The 20,145-nt window shown below is 35.2% G+C and overlaps 1 protein-coding gene and 1 long non-coding RNA gene across 13 annotated transcripts in view; one reads left to right on the top strand and one right to left on the bottom strand.

Annotated features, from left to right (window-relative positions):
* The window catches only part of LOC127868335 (putative ferric-chelate reductase 1), a 93,944-nt gene that overhangs the window by 5,066 nt on the left and 68,733 nt on the right, over positions 1 to 20,145 (bottom strand). For 3 of the 6 annotated variants that reach the window (XM_052409999.1, XM_052410000.1, XM_052410001.1), the window contains 3 exons: positions 15,612 to 15,668; positions 13,482 to 13,517; positions 2,861 to 2,925 (listed from right to left, as the gene is read on the bottom strand). In XM_052409999.1, the coding sequence (XP_052265959.1) occupies positions 2,861 to 2,925; positions 13,482 to 13,517; positions 15,612 to 15,668 (158 nt within the window). The remainder of the gene's footprint in view (positions 1 to 2,860; positions 2,926 to 13,481; positions 13,518 to 15,611; positions 15,669 to 20,145) is intronic. The other 3 variants (XM_052410002.1, XM_052410004.1, XM_052410005.1) reach the window with 3 other exon arrangements.
* Positions 1 to 20,145, top strand: part of LOC127868338 (uncharacterized) — a 153,429-nt gene that overhangs the window by 124,538 nt on the left and 8,746 nt on the right. For 2 of the 7 annotated variants that reach the window (XR_008044085.1, XR_008044086.1), the window contains exons 1-4: positions 17,727 to 18,049; positions 18,191 to 18,275; positions 18,754 to 18,854; positions 19,362 to 19,525. This is a non-coding gene — a long non-coding RNA (uncharacterized LOC127868338). Of the gene's footprint in view, positions 1 to 12,001; positions 12,025 to 16,989; positions 17,009 to 17,726; positions 18,050 to 18,190; positions 18,276 to 18,753; positions 18,855 to 19,361; positions 19,526 to 20,145 lie in introns of those variants that run through there. The other 5 variants (XR_008044084.1, XR_008044083.1, XR_008044081.1 and 2 more) reach the window with 4 other exon arrangements.

Raw genomic sequence — 20,145 nt, 5'->3', positions numbered from 1 at the left:
AGTGAAGTTGTAACTAAATGTTATATTGTTTCAAAGATATGTGACCAAATTTTTGACCCCAGATGACCCAAATACAATCCCAACCCAGATTTCATCAAGATTAACATTCTGGCCAAATTTTATTAAGATTGGATGAAAACTGTGACCTCTACTGTCTACACAAGTTTTTTTATATTTTATTTGACATAGTGACCTAGTTTTTGACCCTAGATGACCCAAATTTGATCCCAATCCAGATTTTAACAAGACAAACATTCTGATCATATTTCATTAAGATCTATTACTGTGACCTCTATTGTCTACACAAGGTTTTTCTATGATTTGACCTAGTGACCTAGTTTTTGACCCCTGATGACCCAAATACAATCCCAACCCAGATTTCATCAAGATAAACACGCACGCAGGACATCACACGATCACATAAGCTCACAGTGTCATTATCGTTACATGTGAGCTAAAAATAAGATTCAATGCTGAAGATTTGTTTTTTCAAGATTTTGTGAACACGGAAATTAACATTTTGACAAAGTTTAGAAAGAATGAGTCATAAAGGTAAACTGATGTTCATGAGATTCAACCAAGTAACTCTTTTCCTTGATGCACATGACCCAGATTAGATATTGGACTAGATATTTTCAAACTAAACTTTCTGAATAAGTTTTATGAAGATTGAGTCATAAACGAGGCCTCTAGAGTGGTAACAAGACCATCTGTCATAGTTTTTCGACGCATATGATCAAGATTTTGAAATTGGCCTTGATATTGCCAAGATAAGCATTCCAACCAAGTTTCATCAAGGCTCAATGAAAAATGTGGCCTCTAGCGTGTTACCATGCTACAATACACACCAAACACAACACATCCTACAACACCTGACAAAGGTAGATTACAATAGATAACTTTGAGCAATTTGTGCTCAGAAATGAGAAATGTGTGCTCAGAAAAGCTAGAAATATGGCATAGAACTCTCAGAATGAATTAACTCCTGTAAACAATCCAGAATAAAAATAAATTAAATGCAGTTTGAACATTTCTTCTTGTTTCTGACTTGAACCTCTTATAATTGCAAAATATATACATGTATATTACGCCTATTGTCGTCCTCTTATGATATCACTGTTAAATTATAATTAATCTTTTTGGCTAAACAAAAGTGCCTCTGAAAATGAGATGTTGAACGTTTCAAAGCCCCATTGGCTATGAAGACCAAGAAGCTACGTTACTAGTTTTTAAATGATTAAAGTTATCACACTAATAGCAAGAGGACCAAAGCCTGATCTGAGACCCAAAAAATCTTGGGTAACTGTTCTCAACAGAAAGTGTTCACTAAATTTCACAATAAAATTGCTTTTACACCTAACAGCCATGTTTAATAAAAAGCAACAATCATTTTTAATTAAGTCCATATATAACAAACCACAATCATTTTTTTTCCTCAAATATCATAGCATGCCCTACTGAAAATAGTTTGTTTATGGAAGGGTGCAAATCCCTTGATATATGGTGTATTAAACACACAACAAGAGCACTGCATAGTGGGTGCCAACGCTTGGCTGTGGGTGCAGTTTTTAATAAATGAAAGTAAATGAATTACTGTGGGTCACAGAGACTTTGATCTTAGACCTAGTGACCCAAAAATGGGTGTGGCGTGTAGAAGTCATCAAGGTGCATCTACATAGGAAGTTTCAAAGTTGTAGGTGGAAGCACTTTGATTTTAAAGCCTATGTTAAAGTTTTATATTAGAGGTCACAGTCACCTTGACCTTTTACCTAGTGACCCAAAAATGGGTGTGGTGTGTATAACTCATCAAGGTGCATCTACAAATGAAGTTTCAAAGTTGTAGGTGGAAGCACTTGGATTTTAGAGCCTATGTTAAAGTTTTATATTAGAGGTCACAGTGACCTTGACCTTTGATCTAGTGACCCAAAAATGGATGTGGCGTGTAGAACTCATCAAGCTGTTGCTACATATGAAGTATCAAAGTTGTAGGTGGAAGCACTTAGATTTTAGAGCCAATGTTAAGATTTTAGCACGGCGGAAGGGGGACGAAAAGCTGGCTATGACAATACCTCGGGTTTTCTCAGAAAAAAATAAGTGTAGGGTTATTGCCCTACACCCTGGCTGCCATTATGATCAACAGACTTGAACAATTGTCACACTATCACAAAAACAAATGTGCTGATCAATTTTCATCATGATTGGACAAAAAAAATGACTTCTAGTGTTAACAAGGTTTCACAATAGTCATATATGGCAAACTGTCCATTCCATGGCAGCTTTGTTTGTCAACATACTATAACCATTTTCAATCCACCAAAGAGATTACATTAGAACAATTTTGTTTTATCGCTTAAAGAAGATTGCACAAAAAGTGACTTCTACTGTGTTAACAAGCTTTTTCATTAACTTTACCTAGTGACCAAGTTTTTGACCTCACATGACCCAATTTCAAACTGACTCAGATTACATTTGGACAATGTTCTGAGCAAGTTTCACGTAGAAAGGCTAAGAGGTTTTGCAGCTAGAGTGTTAAATAGACAAATGTTGATATGAGTCGTGTTCTGATAAAACTGGGCAAAATGCATGTGCGTAAAGTGTCATCCCAGATTAGCCTGTGCATTCCGCACAGGCTAATCAGGGACAACACTTTCTGCTTTTATGGCATTTTTCGTTTAAATGAAGTCTTTTCCTAGCAAAAATCCAATTCAGGCGGACAGGCTTATCTGGGACGACACTTTACGCACATGCATTATGCCCAGTTTTCTCAGAAAACTGGCTCATATGACTTAACAGGCATGACGGACAAAAGGCTTCAACAATATGATACCATGAATATATTCTGTGCAAATAAATAACATACTTGTTGAAATGATGAATCATTATCACCAGCAGTGTTGTTCAACTCAAAACTTTCTCCTTTCTTGCCTGAAAACAATTCATACAAGTGATTAAGCAAACAGCATAAAATGAGGCAGCTGCCAACTTTGGACATTCTGGTAATAATGTTATCTTGCGTTTATTCAAGCCTGATTTGTATGGTATACTCATTTAAGCAACATTTCCCAAAACAAAAAACACTCACATATCAAATATCATGTTTTCATGTATACATAACATTGTTTTAAGAATTAAAATGAGTTAATCTTTAAAGGAGGTACTTGTAGATGTAAAATGACCACCAATCTGCTTTTATACTCATTTATTAATAATTGAGTTGCGATAATTGCTAAATATGGCTATGTGAAACTAACTTTTTATGACAGGTAATTAATGGATAACACTTCCAGCAATGTGCTACCTTTTCTAACCCTTACATGTGACAACAGAAAACCACATTACACAAGGCACTGTTGGGGAAAAATACTGGCACAATTTGAGATCCACAAATTTAAGATCCCACAGAATGCCATTTCTCTTTGTTTAGCTACAAAGATGTTGACCTTGAAATGACTGGCTCTAAATTGCAATCCCAAGCTTAGTCTGCGCATAATCTACCATCACATAATACTTCAAGACAATAATAACACTTACCCCCATAAGAAGAAAAGTGAAAATGGCTTTTGCAATCAGCATAAAACCAGAACAGCCTGCGAGTAACTCACATTATGTCCAGGTTTAATGCTGTTTGCTGCTCATCAGTAACTTAGGGTTGGAAATGAAGCCTTTAAAACTTGAATTTAGTAAGAAAGGTCTTTAATTCAAGTAAACTTTCTAAGGGACTACAATGCGTCAAAATATGTATCTAAGTGGGAAATGGTTAAAAATTCATGCCATTGAGAGTAAGCCATTTTTCTGTTTTTGGTAACAATGACCTTGGCTTTTCATAACACGTCATAACAAGATGTGTTTGTGAAACACAATGTCCCCCTATATGACGTTTGACCTTAAAGGATGACCTTGATCCTTCACCACTCAAAATGTGCAGCTCCATGAGATACACATGCATTTCCAATATAAAATTGTTAGCTTCAATATTGCAGAAGTGACATTACATGAGCAATTTTGACCCATATATTTGACCTTGAAGGATAACCTTTACCTTTCACTATTGCCAATAAAGGATCACTATTAACAGCATAATCTCCCCTGTCAGATAAACAGTTTGAGCATCTTTTCACAAATTTGTAAAATTGTACATTTATTCAAGGGACACACTATGCAACAATTGTTTTTGATTTGATTATACTTTTTCATGAAATACACAATAGTGACCCCTTATTGGCGAGTTGACTGTATGTTCAATATTGAATAATTTTCTGCCATTTTAAAGCTTATTACTTCCCTTAAATCTGTATTTTTTACCGTAGACCGTAAAGGATGACCTTGACCTTTTACCACCATGTGTTTGTCAGAAACACAATGCCGCCTACTGCACCGCTTTGATTTATTTAATAACAAGATGTGTTAGTGAAACACAATGTCCCCCTATATGACGTTTGACCTTGAAGGATGGCCTTGACCTTGACCCTTCACCTCTCAAAATGTGCAGCTCCTTGAGATACACACGCTTTTCAAATATAAAATTGCTAGCTTCGATATTGCAGAAGTGACATTACATGAGCAATTTTGACCCATATATTTGACCTTGAAGGATGACCTTGACCTTTCACCACTCAAAATGTGCAGCTCCATGAGATACACATGCATGCCAAATATCAAGTTGCTATCTTTAATATAGCAAAAGTATTCATAAAATAAGCGATTTGGGCCATATATATTTGACCTCAGACCTTGAAGGATGACCTTGACCTTTCACCACTCAAAATGTGCAGCTTCATGAGACACACATGCATGCCAAATATGAAGTTGCTATCTTCAATATAGCAAAAGTTATTGCAAAATGTTAAAGTTGGCGCAAACCAACCAACAGACCAACAGACAGGGCAAATACAATATGTCCCCCACTACTATAGTGAGGGACATAAAAACATGTACAACCCCAAGCTAGGTTTACATGCAAACTTTGTTTCTCATAAGTTTCATTAAGATTGATCAATGTCACTGTTATTAACCTGAAATCACCTGTGTTGAGTTGTTCTATTTCAATAACTAAGACCTAACCCTTGACTTCACTGGCCCAAATGCTATTCCAATTAAGCATTTCATGTAAGCTACCAATTTTAAGTGAAACGTCCATCTCTATCCAAACTTAAGATATTGAGCGGTTACTGCACTTCAATTTTCGGCAAAAAGTGAACACGGCCATGACCAGTCTTGCTTCAAATAGATTTGAAAGGATGATCTCCATTTAAGCTCGCTATTTACAAACTTTCATAAAGTTTGATAAATTCAAATGTAAATTATTGACTGGTAATCACCTTTTTGTTTTGTTTTTCCTATTTTATTATCAGTGTCTCTGACCTAGACCAACCAGGCCTAACATGCAATCCTAGCTGTCTTCATGTAATTTATTGAGCATAAACTGCCTTTCTATGTTTATAAACATATACCTTGACCTTTACCTGATGGCCATAATACCATCCCAAGCTAGGATTCCATGCAAGCTAACTGTATCCCATGTTTTATCTAGTTCTTGACCAGAAACCATCTTAACCCTTTCAGTGCGGGAACCGAATTTTGAAGGCCTTTGCAAACAGTTTGGATCCAGATGAGACGCCACAGAACGTGGCGTCTCATCAGGATCCAAACTGTTTGCTATTCTGATAGTATTCTTTAAAAAAAATCGAAAAAAATGCTAATTTTAGAAATTCAGCAGACGACATTTTAGCAGAAGACAAATTTCCCAGCATTCAAAGGGTTAATAACATGACCTACGGTCCAGGAGTGAAATAGCGTAATGCTCAATTTTGTTTATTACACGGGTGTTATTACACTAGTTATATAACTGTGAAATGAAATAATTTTTTTGGCTAAATGACATCATTATTCCAGCGAATTTTTTTAAGTTAAACTCTTTTGCCATGTGAATAAACGGTGAACAGAGAATAAAATAAAAAGAAAATTTGTTGGTCATGTTATAAATAGAATCTTAGATTTGTGGTCAGTTTGTATTGAATTTATTAAACTTGTCATCTAAATAAAGATAAAAAATCGGCAAGCCTCGTTTTTATCTTTATTTAGATGACTTGTTTAATAAATTCAATACAAAACAACCACTCATACAAGATCCTATATATTGGATGTCCCATCCATGCCAAGCATACCCTTATCCAATTAACAGGATTTTAAACTTTGTTGAAAACGTGGCTAAATAACCAAGAAGATTTTCTTCGCATATTATCATAACAAAACAGTTTATAAAATGAAATTAAATTTATAATGGAATCTGACAATATGCATATTGATGCATTTCAGTTTTACCATGATATTTTAAGATGTTAATAAGGTGACTACTATATTGCAATTCTTTACAACAGAATATACATGCATGCATAAAAAATGAATGTGCAATAAATAATGCGATATAACAGAAAAAAACTGTCCACCAAAGACTAAGCGTACAGATCAAACAGCAGAAAGCGTGGAAGACAAGCTGGTGTGGTTACTAACTTGCAAGTATTAATTAATTTAAGGTATCAATTGGATACTGCCAATATTAACCTGACACTGATCATTAAGAAGAATGAATATTGCACATATATATTCCTTACATGAATTTGCATTACGATGCGTTTAAAAAAAAAGAGAGCAAATTTGTTGAATTGATATTCCCCGCTTATATGCTTCTGGACACAAGTGTTACACCATGTACAATGCCATTTGGCGTGCATCATCTTCTTATCCATATATATACTCATACCAAGTTTCAATGAAATCCGCAAAATCACTTCCAAGATATGGCAAAGATGAACAAACGGAAAGACGGACGGACAACGCCAAAACAAAATCCCTCCGCCTATGGCGGATGATAACAACATTTTCATGGGTGAGTAAATTCATTGAGTTTTAATTTTGCAAAAGTTTTGGATGTTGTTCAGTGGCATATGTTTTTGTTATACGTGTTCCCAACAGAAGAATCACTTGCATTAGGTGGGCCCTGTTTCTCACATTCCAGTGTTTATTATGACAGGCCAATTAACTAGTCCATTGAAATTACAATCCTAACCAACCTGATGATAATGTTAACTTCATTTGAGCTCCATTGGTAATTGTCTGCTTGGGTACTACTTAAATGTACCTAAAAAAACTCCAGTACAGAAAATATACTGAAACGTATCTGGTAATTCTAACACTAAATTGGTCGTAATTGGCTATTTCTTTCAAATTAAGTATGTTAATATTTATGTTTTATTCTGTAAATTGGCCTCAATATCATCAAAACTAACTACTCAAAAAGCATGTTCAGGCGTTTTTTTTGGAAAGAGATTATTTTTTTAGTATTCTGCGGGTTTTTCGACATCCAATTTGGGGCAGGAATAAAACTCAGGTGCAGTCTAATTGGCTGGGTACAGGTAAGTATATTTTCCGTACCTGGGGTCCATTTATGTATACTTAAAGAGTAGCCAGGTTATATTTCCGTATTAGCCAAGCACACAATGACCAATCGAGCTCCATTGCAGCGAATTAGAGAAGATGAAAACATAAAATGTAGCTTCTGTATACTGTTAAAAGAATATTGAAAAACTAAACACGTGTTGGTTTTAAAATTTTTACAAGAATGGGTTTGGGTTTTGTTTTTTTAAGTTTGTTAGAATCTTTAAAAAAAAAAAAAAAACTTTTAAAAATCTGAAAAAATACATTAAATGCATTGTTAAGCTTCGTTTAAAACATGGCAGTATACTTTTTTTAAGACAGTTCAGTGCCTTGCTTCATGACTGCTTTAATAAAATGATGCTCTTAAAAATGGTTACAATAATATTAATAATGTCCACTATAGACCGTTCTAGAATCGATAAATTGACCGCCGCCATATTGTCAGTCACGTGACTGTCCGCCATTACGCTGCTGCTAACTTGTGCGAGTGTGCGATTCCAAAAGCCAAAGACGTAGAGAATACACGCTTCGCCAAACTTAATGAATTATTTTCAGGCGCTTATCACTTTTTTGTTGTTAAAATGATTGTTTAAAGTTGAGATTAATTGTTACAAATAAAATGTTTAAAATGCTTTTGTGTATTTGTTTTATGTGTAGTAGCCTATAAATCAAGTGGTAATCATCGGCGAAAATTTGCCGGTTCAGTCGCTCATATTATGTCTTTGATTAGACTTTACTTGTAACTTTGTACAAACAATTCACGCGTGTATTGTGTTGATTTTAATAGTCGCAACATCAACCAGATTATATTTTAATGAATACTTTTAAAAGATTCTCGCGCAATTAACTACCGCTAATAGTTGTAATTGGTCTCAATTGGTAAAACTCTATATTCTTAAATCATAACATATTATATCAAGTATGATATTTTTGATACGCCTTCCATTATTTTTCTTGTTCTAACTGAAATCAGAGATAAAAAAAATGTTGTTTGGATTTAAATTAAATTTTGTGAGCTGGAATTATGTCACGTGTATTTGATAAATTTTAAAAATGTATTTTATAGGTCTTTGCAGTAACGCAAAACATATGGATAACAAACTTGTTTAGTCAATTAATTGAAAAAAACTCCGAAAAATACACCTAAATAATATTTCAAAAATAAATTATTTAGAGCCAAACAAATTTATTAATACATTTATTTGCATCTTTAAAAAAAACGCGGCATTAGCATCAAAGTAAAGATTATCTGAAGACTGAAAGGCTGACAATTTGACACAACTAATAGTTCTATGCATAAGCCGTATTATTTTTTTGCAAAAAAGCTTCAATAAATTACAATAGTAACACACCTAATTATAAAAATATAATTATCAATGGCATAAGTACGCTAGTGTGATAAACAAATGAGTGATAGAAAGTGTAAGGGGTGCATTGAAAATAAACGTACTTGTAACAAAGCCCTATTAAAAGCGAAGTCAATGAAGGTATTTACATGTAATTTTAATTTGATGGGTTTTGTACTAGTGAGTATGAGTGACAAATATCTAACATTTTGACACACATATATTATATACATATATATTTTTTGAAAATATTTTTTACCTCTGTTTGTGTCAAATGTAATTTTTTGTTATTTCTGATGTCGGTCATGCATTGCCGTAACATTAAATCTTCATATGGAATGACGTGGTTTTAATTAACCGATACCCGCTAAATACGTTAAATGTTTTTACGTAAATTTTATAATTATTTAATACTTTATATATATTTTATATATATTTTTTCATAAATTCATAATTTAAACGAGCTAGTATCGTTACGGTGTACAATTTCTGATATTCTATATTGGACATAACTTTTAATTTGTACAATATGTAACATATCTAATATACGCAACTGTTAAGTATGTCAGAGGTAAATTACCAAACCAAATGGCTGCTACATACTACCAGAAAGAGGAGACATGGTGGCATCATCAATTGTGTTTAATGACCAGACTGTCATCTGCCACCCAGTGTGGGTTATGACACCATGTTGTTAGTTAAGTCTGGACAATATCTGATCAAAACGAGATAATCGGATTATGCAGAACAAAGGGGCAATTAAACACTGGAATGCAAAGGCTTACACGATTGTAAGATTGATGCAAATAATCAAATGAAAAATATTGCATTTATTTTAATTAAATTTAATTAAATGTTTTTCAAACATTTTTATTTAACACTAGCGTAACATATCCCCTGGCAGAAAAACTTTTTTTCCTACAATTTGCATGACAAACAAAATAGTTTTACAAAAAGAACCAAGGCCATGTCACGACGGCATAAGAATTTAGAAAGAATTTCATCCGTTGAATAATCGGTGCTCTCTTATATATGTTACCGCTTGTTAAGCAGCAGTGTAATAGCGGACGCAGAGTATTCAGGGGAGATAATCAGGTAATGACAAAATTCTGGAACGGTCTATAAAAATTACTAGAGCTTTGTCACAGATGTGACGTATACCCACACATGATGCATTAACACAGACTATTTTGCATGCTGTCTTCACAAAACAAGAGAATCTAATTTATGGCGATTTTTTAAGAATTATTATGCAATTATCATTTATGGCCATTTTTGACATTTGAACGCAAAGTGTGACCTTGACCTTGGAGATATCGACATAATTCTTTCGTGCGACACACCATCCCATGATGGTGAACAAATGATTTTAAAATCACACAATGAACCACATATTTATGGCCCGGCCAAGCTCATTTATGGCCATTTTTGACCTTTGAACTCAGTGTGACCTTGACCTTGGAGATATAGACGTCATTCTTTCGCGAGACACACTGTCCAATAATGATGAACAAATGTGCCAAATGATTTGAAAACAAGCTCATTTATGGCCATTTTTGACCTTTGAACTCAAAGTGTGACCTTGACCTTGGAGATATTGAGGTAATTCTTTCACGCAACACACTGTCCAGTGATGGTGAACAAATGTGCCAAATGATTTTAAAATCTCACAATAAACCACATTATAAGTTATGGCCCGGACAAGCTCATTTATGGCCTTTTTTGACCTTAAAACTCAAAGTGTGACCTTGACCTTGGATATATCAACGTAATTCTTTCGCGCGACACACCGTCCAATGATGGTGATCAAATGTGCCAAATGATTAAAAAATCTCACAATGAACGACATAGTTATGGCCCAGACAAGCTCATTTATGGCCATATTTGACCTTTGAACTCAAAGTGTGACCTTAACCTTGGAGATATTGACGTAATTCTTTTGCGCGACACACTGTCCAATGATGGTGAACAAATGTGCCAAATGATTTTAAAATCTCACAAAGAACGCCATAGTTATTGCCCAGACAAACTCATGTATGGCAATTTTTGACCTTTAAACTCAATGTGTGACCTTGGAGATATCTACGTAATTCTTTCACGCGACACACCGTCCAATTATGGTGAACAAAGTTCCAATGATTTTAAAATCTCACAATAAATGACAAAGTTATGGCCCGGACAAGCTCATTTATGGCCGTTTTTACAGAAGCAGACGGCGTTTATGCATAAATTAGGTGTATTTTTCCCGACAGTTCATACACCGATGAAATGCAGAAAAATGCTATTCAATTGTTATAACTACAACACAAAATGATCTTAAATCTGAAATTCTATCGTGGCAAGGGTCATAAAAGTCCTTTGCAATCTAGCGTATGAATCTATTTTCAGTTTGGGTTCCATCTCTGTCAAACGGGTATATTGTTTAAGTTCGCGCAAAAAATATAACTCGCTATTGACCAATAAAAAACAACGCTATGAAGTTTCGCGCAAAACATAACGTCATTTTGGCAACTTGTTTATGACCAGAAAGTAGCACCATGAATATTCATGTCTAAATTTGCAAACGACGTGGGTTCATCTGAAAATGAAAAACCTGTCACGTGAACAAATTATCCAATCAGAATGCAGCATTCATATAATTTTGACAGAAGTTGTAATTATATGATTTAAAAATCTAACAATAAACAACATAGTTATTGCATGGACAAGATTTCGGGACAGACCGACAAACAGACTGACAAAGTGACTCCAATAAAGCCCCCATTTCCAATGGTAATGGGGGTATAAAAATTCACCATGTGTTTGTTATTCATAATGTATGGTTAATAAGAAAATCTGCAACTAATTCACAGTATATATCAGGAACAAAAAGTCAATATGTTTATATTCAACTGGAAAAAATCACAGAAACTATTTCAAACAGACGTTGAACACATGTCCTAATGTTATAATTGCATATATCCTCTTCGCTCTAGTGTATGGTTAGCTGATAAAAATACAATACTCTAATTGGGACATGATGGGGGATATCATTTTGTGAATAAGTGCTCATCGTTAAAAACATAGCTTAACAGTAATAACAACATCTGTACGGCTTTATTGCATGAGCGTTTTAAAGGAAAAATCAATGTCAGCTAAGTGCACAGTATAATTTACTCCCTTTGGTGTAAAGCCTTGATTGCAAAACAAACCAAGAATGAGTGTTCATGGATTATGTTGGATATTTATTGCCTTCAAACCTTAAGTAATTATGTCATTAAAAATAAAACATGATGTTAACATTTTGTACTGAAATTGAGTTGTATCTATACGCAGTACGTGTATGGAATAAAATAGTGAAGCATGTTCATTGACAGAAACAAATAAAAATAATTTTACAGTTAAAACCTTATCATTTATGCTAATACAGTTCACAAGTGTCAGATTAACATTGGTCAGCTATATGTGTAAACCATGGCAAGTTTTCTTTAGGTAGTGTATCCTTTAAAACATTTCAATCCTAAATTATTTCAATCTTTTCATTGTGTGCATCATTCCAGGGATTACATACTTACTATTACAAACTTTTACATGGTATCAAATATAAGTATATAATTCATAATTAATTCAGAAACAAATTTGTTATTTCTATATAAACAAGAGTTTCGCCGTCGGAGACATATGCCCCCCAATCAGGGCTTTGAACTAGTGACCCCAATTTCAATAGGGGTCATCTACTGTCCAAGGCCAAAGAAAATGGGAAGTATCAAGCCAAGTTATTGATCAGAAAGGACTTTCCATTGTGATAATGACAATGACCTTTGACCTTGTGAGTCTAATTTCAATAGGGGTCATCTACTGTCCGACTCCAATGCACATGTGAAGTATCAAGCCAATTGGTTAATTTGTTGTCAAGTTATTGATCGGAAACGATTTTCACAATTATTGTGACAATGACCTTGACCTTTGACCTAGTGACCCCAATACGGCATCTACTGACCAAGGCCAATGCACATGTGAAGTATCAAGCCAATCAGTCCATTCGTTGATGAGTTATTGATCAGAAATGATTTTCACACTTAGTGTGATAGTGACATTGACCTTTGACCCCAATTTGATGGGTTTCATCTACTGCCAATGCACATGTGAAGTATCAAGTCATTCGGTCAATTTGTTGACCAGTTATTGAAACGAACTGGTCTACTGACAGACAGACCGACCAACACACAGACTGACTGACATCCAGCAAAACAATATATATAAGAATATACAATGTTCTTTGAAGGGGGGCATAATAATTCGATCTCTGGGCTGTTAAAAGTAATGTAAATCCCTCAGTTTTGCAAATGTTTTACATACTGTATGTTTTTCTTACACTAACAAATGAGCCCCTCTAGAATAAAATATACCTTTCTAACAGGATTAGCAAAAACCTTGCCTAAGAATCACATCCTGTACTTGCAGTTAAAAGCAATGACATTTTTATTATCTTTTACATATTGATACATATTAAAGGATAAAAAAGTTTGCGCTGTACAGTTTGCTAATATTTAAATGTATTCAATATCATTGAACTATTAACTATTTGCAGTTGAGTTTTCTGAACCAGTTGTATACACTTACCCAAATGTGCATTGCTGATTTTATATTAAATTAGGGATACACCACCTTAAAGAATAACTATAATAATTAATAAAAAAATAAAGTATGAGGATTATTTACTAGATCCTAGGATGGGCATTTTCCCTGTGTCTCCACCTACAACAATTGATTGAAGATCATCCTGTATTGTATGGTAAAGACTGAAATCAGTACCTAAGTGTTATCATTGATATCATGTTGACCATTTTTAATTGGTCGCGTTAGCTGCCGACTAAATTTACAGAGCATGTTTTGCAAATCAGTATGTGCTTAGCTACGCTAAGGATGGTAACTCACTACGCTAGGAACGATTACCACTGCCTGTCTGCACTGCAGATGACGAATGCTTAGGAGCGTCTGCTCTACTACTGCAGTGTGTGTATTTACCAGCTTGTAAGACGACATTGGCCAGTCTAGTGTTTATCATTGAAATCCGTACATATTGGCTGCTTTCAGGGAAAACGGGGCTTTATGCATGTCAAATAAGATTAGCCTGTGCACACTGATTAGCCTGTGCAATGTGCACAAGCTAATCAAGGACGACAACAGCGAACAACTTCAGTGCCTTTAGCGCTTTGATAACACAAGGCTTGTTAACAGAGTAGAATGCATTCTGCACATGGCATCATCTCAACTCAGCCAGTGCAGTTTTCACAGGCTTACTCTTGTCCAAGTTGATGATATATTCTGTTTCAAGGAAGTCTCATGCATTTCACAAATCAAGATAGGCCAGAAAATGAAATCCTGGATAAAATATATATTATTTATAAGCAAGAGATAGAAGAAGAAGAATTGCCTAGCGTAGGAAATTCAAGCTTATACAAAATATCAAAACTATTTCAAAAATATTGATTGACATTTAACATAATTGTATTGTAGTTTTTTTACTTTTGCTTTATATATCTAATGCTATTGTTATTTTATTTCTCTATATTTCAGTTTAATTTATATTCCTTGCAATTTACGAACTTCTGCTTATATCATATTATTGCACGAGTATATGGTTTTAAATGGTTAAAATAAACATGTATAATGTAAATGTAAGGCTTGGATTTCATTTACCTCTGCTGAAGAAATGACAGTAATATGCCAAGCAATTTGAAGAAGCTCTATTATACTAACAAATTAACATGTAAACTATCAATACATATAGTGAGGGATAAAAGCTACATAATTTCTTTATAACAAAGGCTGTTTGTAAAACATGCATGCCCCCATATGGGCTGTCAGTTGTAGTGGCAGCCATTGAGTGAATACATTTTTTGTCACTGTGACCTTGACCTATGACCTAGTTACCTGAAAATCAATAGGGGTCATCTGCCAGTCATGATCAATGTACCTATGAAGTTTCATGATCCTAGGCCTAATTATTCTTGAGTTATCATCAGGAAACCATTTTACTGTTTTGAGTCACTGTGACCTTGACCTTTGACCTAGTGAGCTGAAAATTAATAGGGGTCATCTGCCAGTCATGATCAATGTACCTATGATCCTAGGCATAAGCGCTCTTGAGTTATCATCCGGAAACCATTTTACTATTTCAAGTCACTGTGACATTGACCTTTGACCTAGTGAACTGAAAATCAATAGGGGCCATCTGCCAGTCATTATCAATGTACCTATGAAGTTTCATGATCCTAGGCATAAGCATTCTTGAGTTATCATCCTGAAACCATTTTACTGTTTCGAGTCACTGTGCCCTTTACCTTTGATCAAGTGACCTGAAAATCTATAGAGGTCATCCGCCAGTCATGATCAATGTACCTATGAAGTTTCATGATCCTAGGCGTAAGCATTTTTGAATTATCATCCGGAAACCATTTAACTGTTTCGAGTCACTGTGACCTTGACCTTTGACCTAGTGAACTGAAAATCAATAGGGGTCATCTGCCAGTCATGATCAATGTACCTATTAAGTTTCATGATCCTAGGCAAAAGCATTTTTGAGTTATCATCCGGAAACCATTTTACTATTTCAAGTCACTGTGACCTTGACCTTTGACCAAGTGACCTGAAAATCAAAAGGGATCATCTGCCAGTCATGATCAATGGACCTATGAAGTTTCATGATCCTAGGCCTAAGTGTTCTTGAGTTATCATCCGGAAACCATCTGGTGGACAGACGGACGGACATATGCAAAACCATATACCCCCTCTTCTTCAAAGGGGCGCATACAAATTGACGAGCCTCTGAATGTATGCATAGAATACCTGCTGGGCTTCCATCAGCTTCAGCAGTAGGCACAGTTTGCGCTTTTTTGACAGACGCTATACAGTTAAAAACATAATCAAACTATATCAAAATAAATCCAATAACACAAATGTAGCAGCAGCAAGACAAAGAATTCCCTACATGTAACCATCTCTTCAGATAACCTTGATGATCACCTTGTAATCATGAATACATTAATGAAACATTATAAAAACATGCTTTGAAGAGAAAGAATGCAAGGAGAGTGCAACCAATGAGATGTTGTATCATTTAACCCATTTATGCATAGTGGACTCTCCCATCCTTCTAAATTGGATCAATTTAATTCCAAAATTAGGGATGTCTAGAATATTTATTTCTATATTAAGAATATTTCTTACAAAAATTCCAACTAAGACACCTTGTACAAGCTCTTAAAGATTGACAATGTCCCTTTCACACATTTTGGTTCTGTGACAAAAATGCAAACAAACAAGATTTTCAGAAACTACTGTCCATGCGGGATGAGAATTGAGCAGAAATTACAAAGAACGGAATACAGAACAAAAAAGAGGATAATACAAGTGACCACTTTGAAATGATAATGAACTACATTTAAGATGTGATGTGCTTACTAAAAGCAATTAACACAAAGATTTTGGGGTGTGAAAATTCTTAAGATAGATTTTGAACAACCAGATGCCCATAACAGTGTTACAGGGTAATACAACTGTTGTGACAGACATAGATACACACTTAGCTTAAGTTTACAAGAAGATTTATTTTTATTATTTAGCGTATAGAGGGTCTACTGAGAATTGAAGAAATGATTGCAATAAGCCAAAAAAAAGAGAATACACTGTAACTCCAATATAGAGCGGTCAATGGGGTCCAAGCCGCGAAACAGCGTTATAACGGATCCGCGTTATAGGTTTTGAGCTCATTTACTGCAGGGCGCTATAAAAAAAACAGGTATAGAATAGCCTATAATATAGGTCATGTATATTGCCATGCTGTGTTGACGCAAATACATGCATATAAACCGAATCGAATCGATAACAGTATACATACCGCTTTTCGTATGTGCACATTTATCCGATAATCCAATAAAATTGCAACATCACTTAAAAATAAAAATCTTGAACATTAATGACGATATATGTTTAAGAAATTCGTAAACACAACCGTACGCATATATGCCATTTTCAGAAGTGTTAAGAGTACAGTGCATTATGGGGCAGAGCTTTCATTGGACGAGCAACTTTAAATTTAGATTGAATGCAATACGACTCATGTACAAAAAATTGTTATATTGCGTCATACGCATGCAAAAAACGTGTTTCCCGGGGACTTTCTGATACCGCGCGAAAATGAAAGTGAAACTCTGTTAACAATTGCCGGTACACTGCGTTCGCATGTAAATAAATCGTCTGCATTATTTAATTTCTTATACACGAACTGAAAGAGATTAAATGACATAATACTAGAATGATAATAAAATGACAGAAAAAGTTGTTTTATACAGTAGGCAGTATATTTCACAGCCGCTCATTTAATATAGTCAAACTGCAACCATATAAAAGAAAGAATGTTTCAATCGTTTTGAATTACTTGAATTGTATAACTATCCCGCTTGCACTTAAATTATGGAAATTATCGCACTGAACCGCTCTGATGAGGAATACATGTAATAAACACTGACACGCGAGTTTTTCACACCTTTATTGACATTACACAACAGATTAACACCAATTAGCTGTCGGTGTTGTTTAAGCTCGAGGCGATTATAGGTTACATTACACTAAATCATTGTGTATCCCTCCGTGGTCCATTCGAAAGTAGTGCCTATTTCTAAAGAGTTCCTTTTCTCTTCTTGAATATAAGCCATTTAACAATGTGAGACATGTCTTTTGTGGTTATTTGTAATATCCTGTATGTGTCTTGAGTACTTTGATGCCTTGAATTGGAAGCTAACTTAAAAGATGAACTTTTGAGGGTGTGTTTTCTATTGTGTGGGGCTTTTGTCGAAATTAGGATTCCGAAACGCGTTTTTCTACGGTGGGTTCATTCGACAGCGATTTACTTTCTTAGAAGTTGCGAGACGGTATGTTTTTGATTACAATTATTGGAAGATGACAGATCCATCTTTAAAATGATACCAGGTTCGGAAAAATTGATACGTCGGAAAGGCAAGAAAAATGCTGTTAAAGTTGTCAGTTTTATAATGGGACCCTATGGGAATCGGAATTAGTGTAATATAACCTTTAAAAAGCACATTTACTGCAATGTCAAGGTCACATGGATTCGTCTGCAAGCGAGACAAGTAGAAATGAATTTTAATGAATGTTTTGATGATTTGGGTGCTAAAATAGATGAGAGATGTCAATATTTTGGTCCAAATGGATGTTTTTGGTGGTTTTGGACTCTTCTGGATGGGTGGGGGACCTGGTATGGACAAGTAAGGGTAACATTTCCAACAAATCTTAAATGTAAATATTATCATGTCCCTAGATTGAAGTTTCAGGTGGAGAGCAAGATGAAAAATATGCCAAATTACATGCATGCAGCCCATCTATGCCATTTTTCTCTTTGTTTGTAGGCCTGACCGTTTGTCCTTGAGCCGTAGATGGTCAACAATCCGCTAGCTGTCTTGCTCTGACTGGTGCACTGGACATGATTTCAATGTGAGTCATCATACTGATTGTTTAATTAACACATGAATTTCAGTTTGTTCGTTAAAGTACTAACTTAGCTGTGTATTTACAGTGGACGTAGTGGTGCGCAGCAGGTGGTAGACTAGGTATTTCCATAAATACACTATGTTTACATAATTGCTTCCAGTGGAGCAACATAGCTGATGAGTTAATAGCACTAGTTCTTCAGACAAATAACTTTATTTTCAACCTATAAAGCATATTTAGCTGTAGGTGGGGCCATTTAGCTGTAAGATCTGGCTTTTGTTCTGTTAAGCCCTTAGAGTAATGAATTTCAGAGTGAAGACCATAGCGCCTTTTCCTAGTCAAGTATCGGGCAGCTGTATGTCTTTTCAGAAATGCACATGTCTTCTTAAGCATGTCATTGTGTTTGCTTTTAATAAGATAGGCAATTAACTCATAACCTTTAGACAATGAGCATCTGTAAATTCAGATTTCACTATTTTAGAGTTAGCCAGACCATGATTGAGCTTAAGGATTGTGCTGCGGATGCAGCCTGTGCAGTTCCGGGAGAAAGTCACTGTCTTGGGCAATGCGGTCTGGTATCAGGTAAGCACTATTGAAAGCCTCACACTTTTGGGGGGTCTGAAGCCTTGTGCTGTCAATGCGGTCTGGTTCAAGTACAATCAGAATGCATTTTCAAAGCAGTACTTCATCAGATATGGTTATCTCAAGCTTACAGTTCGCGGGCAGATATGACTTCGATTTGTTCTTGCTAGCAGAACCCCTACAGGCCAAACTATGCGTTAAGCATTATTTTACACAGCAACCCTTGCAGACAGAAAAACAATACTTACAATTACTTCTGGCATTTAATTTCTTATTTCCTTTATATCTCTTTTGTCTGTTTGTTTGCCCTTTTTAACTCTGACATGCCATCTTGCTCACATTGATGGAGCATACCTGTTTTTGTTTAGAGCCAAGTCCCCAGCTGCTCGAGTTTGCCGTGTCGATAATGAGAAAGCCATGGCATGATGTCTCCTCTATGTGTTTCCTTATCTCAGTGTTGAACATAATTGCCAGTTTCAGGGGCCTAAATATTTTATTTTATTAAAGGTCTGGATGATCATTGCCTGACTGCGGGTTTGTGTACACCTCAATCCGACTCTGTGTCCTGAACAGAGGCCGCAGTGGTGCAGCGCTTGTGGACGTTCCATCAACATCCTGAAAGGTCAACACTACACCAAGCTGGGAAAATTGATCCTGATAGTCATCCCCAGGTAGTGGAATGAATGTACACTGAACTACAGAGGAATCACACCCAAATGACTTTCCTGCCACGACATTAGTGTGGCCACTCGCGTAGGAATTCCTTAGCAAACGTGCTCTTTTGCATGGTGACTGTGGGCATTTTTGCAAAACTTACGCTTTCAACACTGGATTTTAAAGAGAATACTTAATCAAATGTCGCTAACAGGACTTATTTATATGAGAGAGACTATCTGGATGCGCATTAAGTGTCACTTTGTGTCGTAAGCTGTTGAAGGAGCGCTTTGCGCCTTTTTAAGTGTTAATTTTGGGTAGCCGGCTTGTATCGGCTTGAAAGCTGCAAATTATGCCTCTCATCATAATAGCATTAATTTTTGTAATTGCAATGTGTATGTTTAGATTGTAAGTGAAGCTTTTAATAATAATTTTCTTAAAAAACATGATTTTATATGCTGTCAGTGAGTTTTTTATTGAAAAAAATGCTTAAAATTAAAAAAAAGTCTCCTATTTCATCAAGACAAGTACACTGATTCACAATCAATACATTTATTTGGGCCTTTTGCTGATATATTGGTGAATTTCGCATGCAATGATACCAGTTTTTGCCATAAAAGTTACGCGTAACAATAAT

Source organism: Dreissena polymorpha, chromosome 2, assembly GCF_020536995.1.
Source record: "Dreissena polymorpha isolate Duluth1 chromosome 2, UMN_Dpol_1.0, whole genome shotgun sequence".
In the NCBI taxonomy this organism is placed as follows: domain Eukaryota; kingdom Metazoa; phylum Mollusca; class Bivalvia; order Myida; family Dreissenidae; genus Dreissena; species Dreissena polymorpha.
Note: the sequence above shows the minus strand (reverse complement) of the source record. Positions and strands in the feature narration are given on the sequence as shown.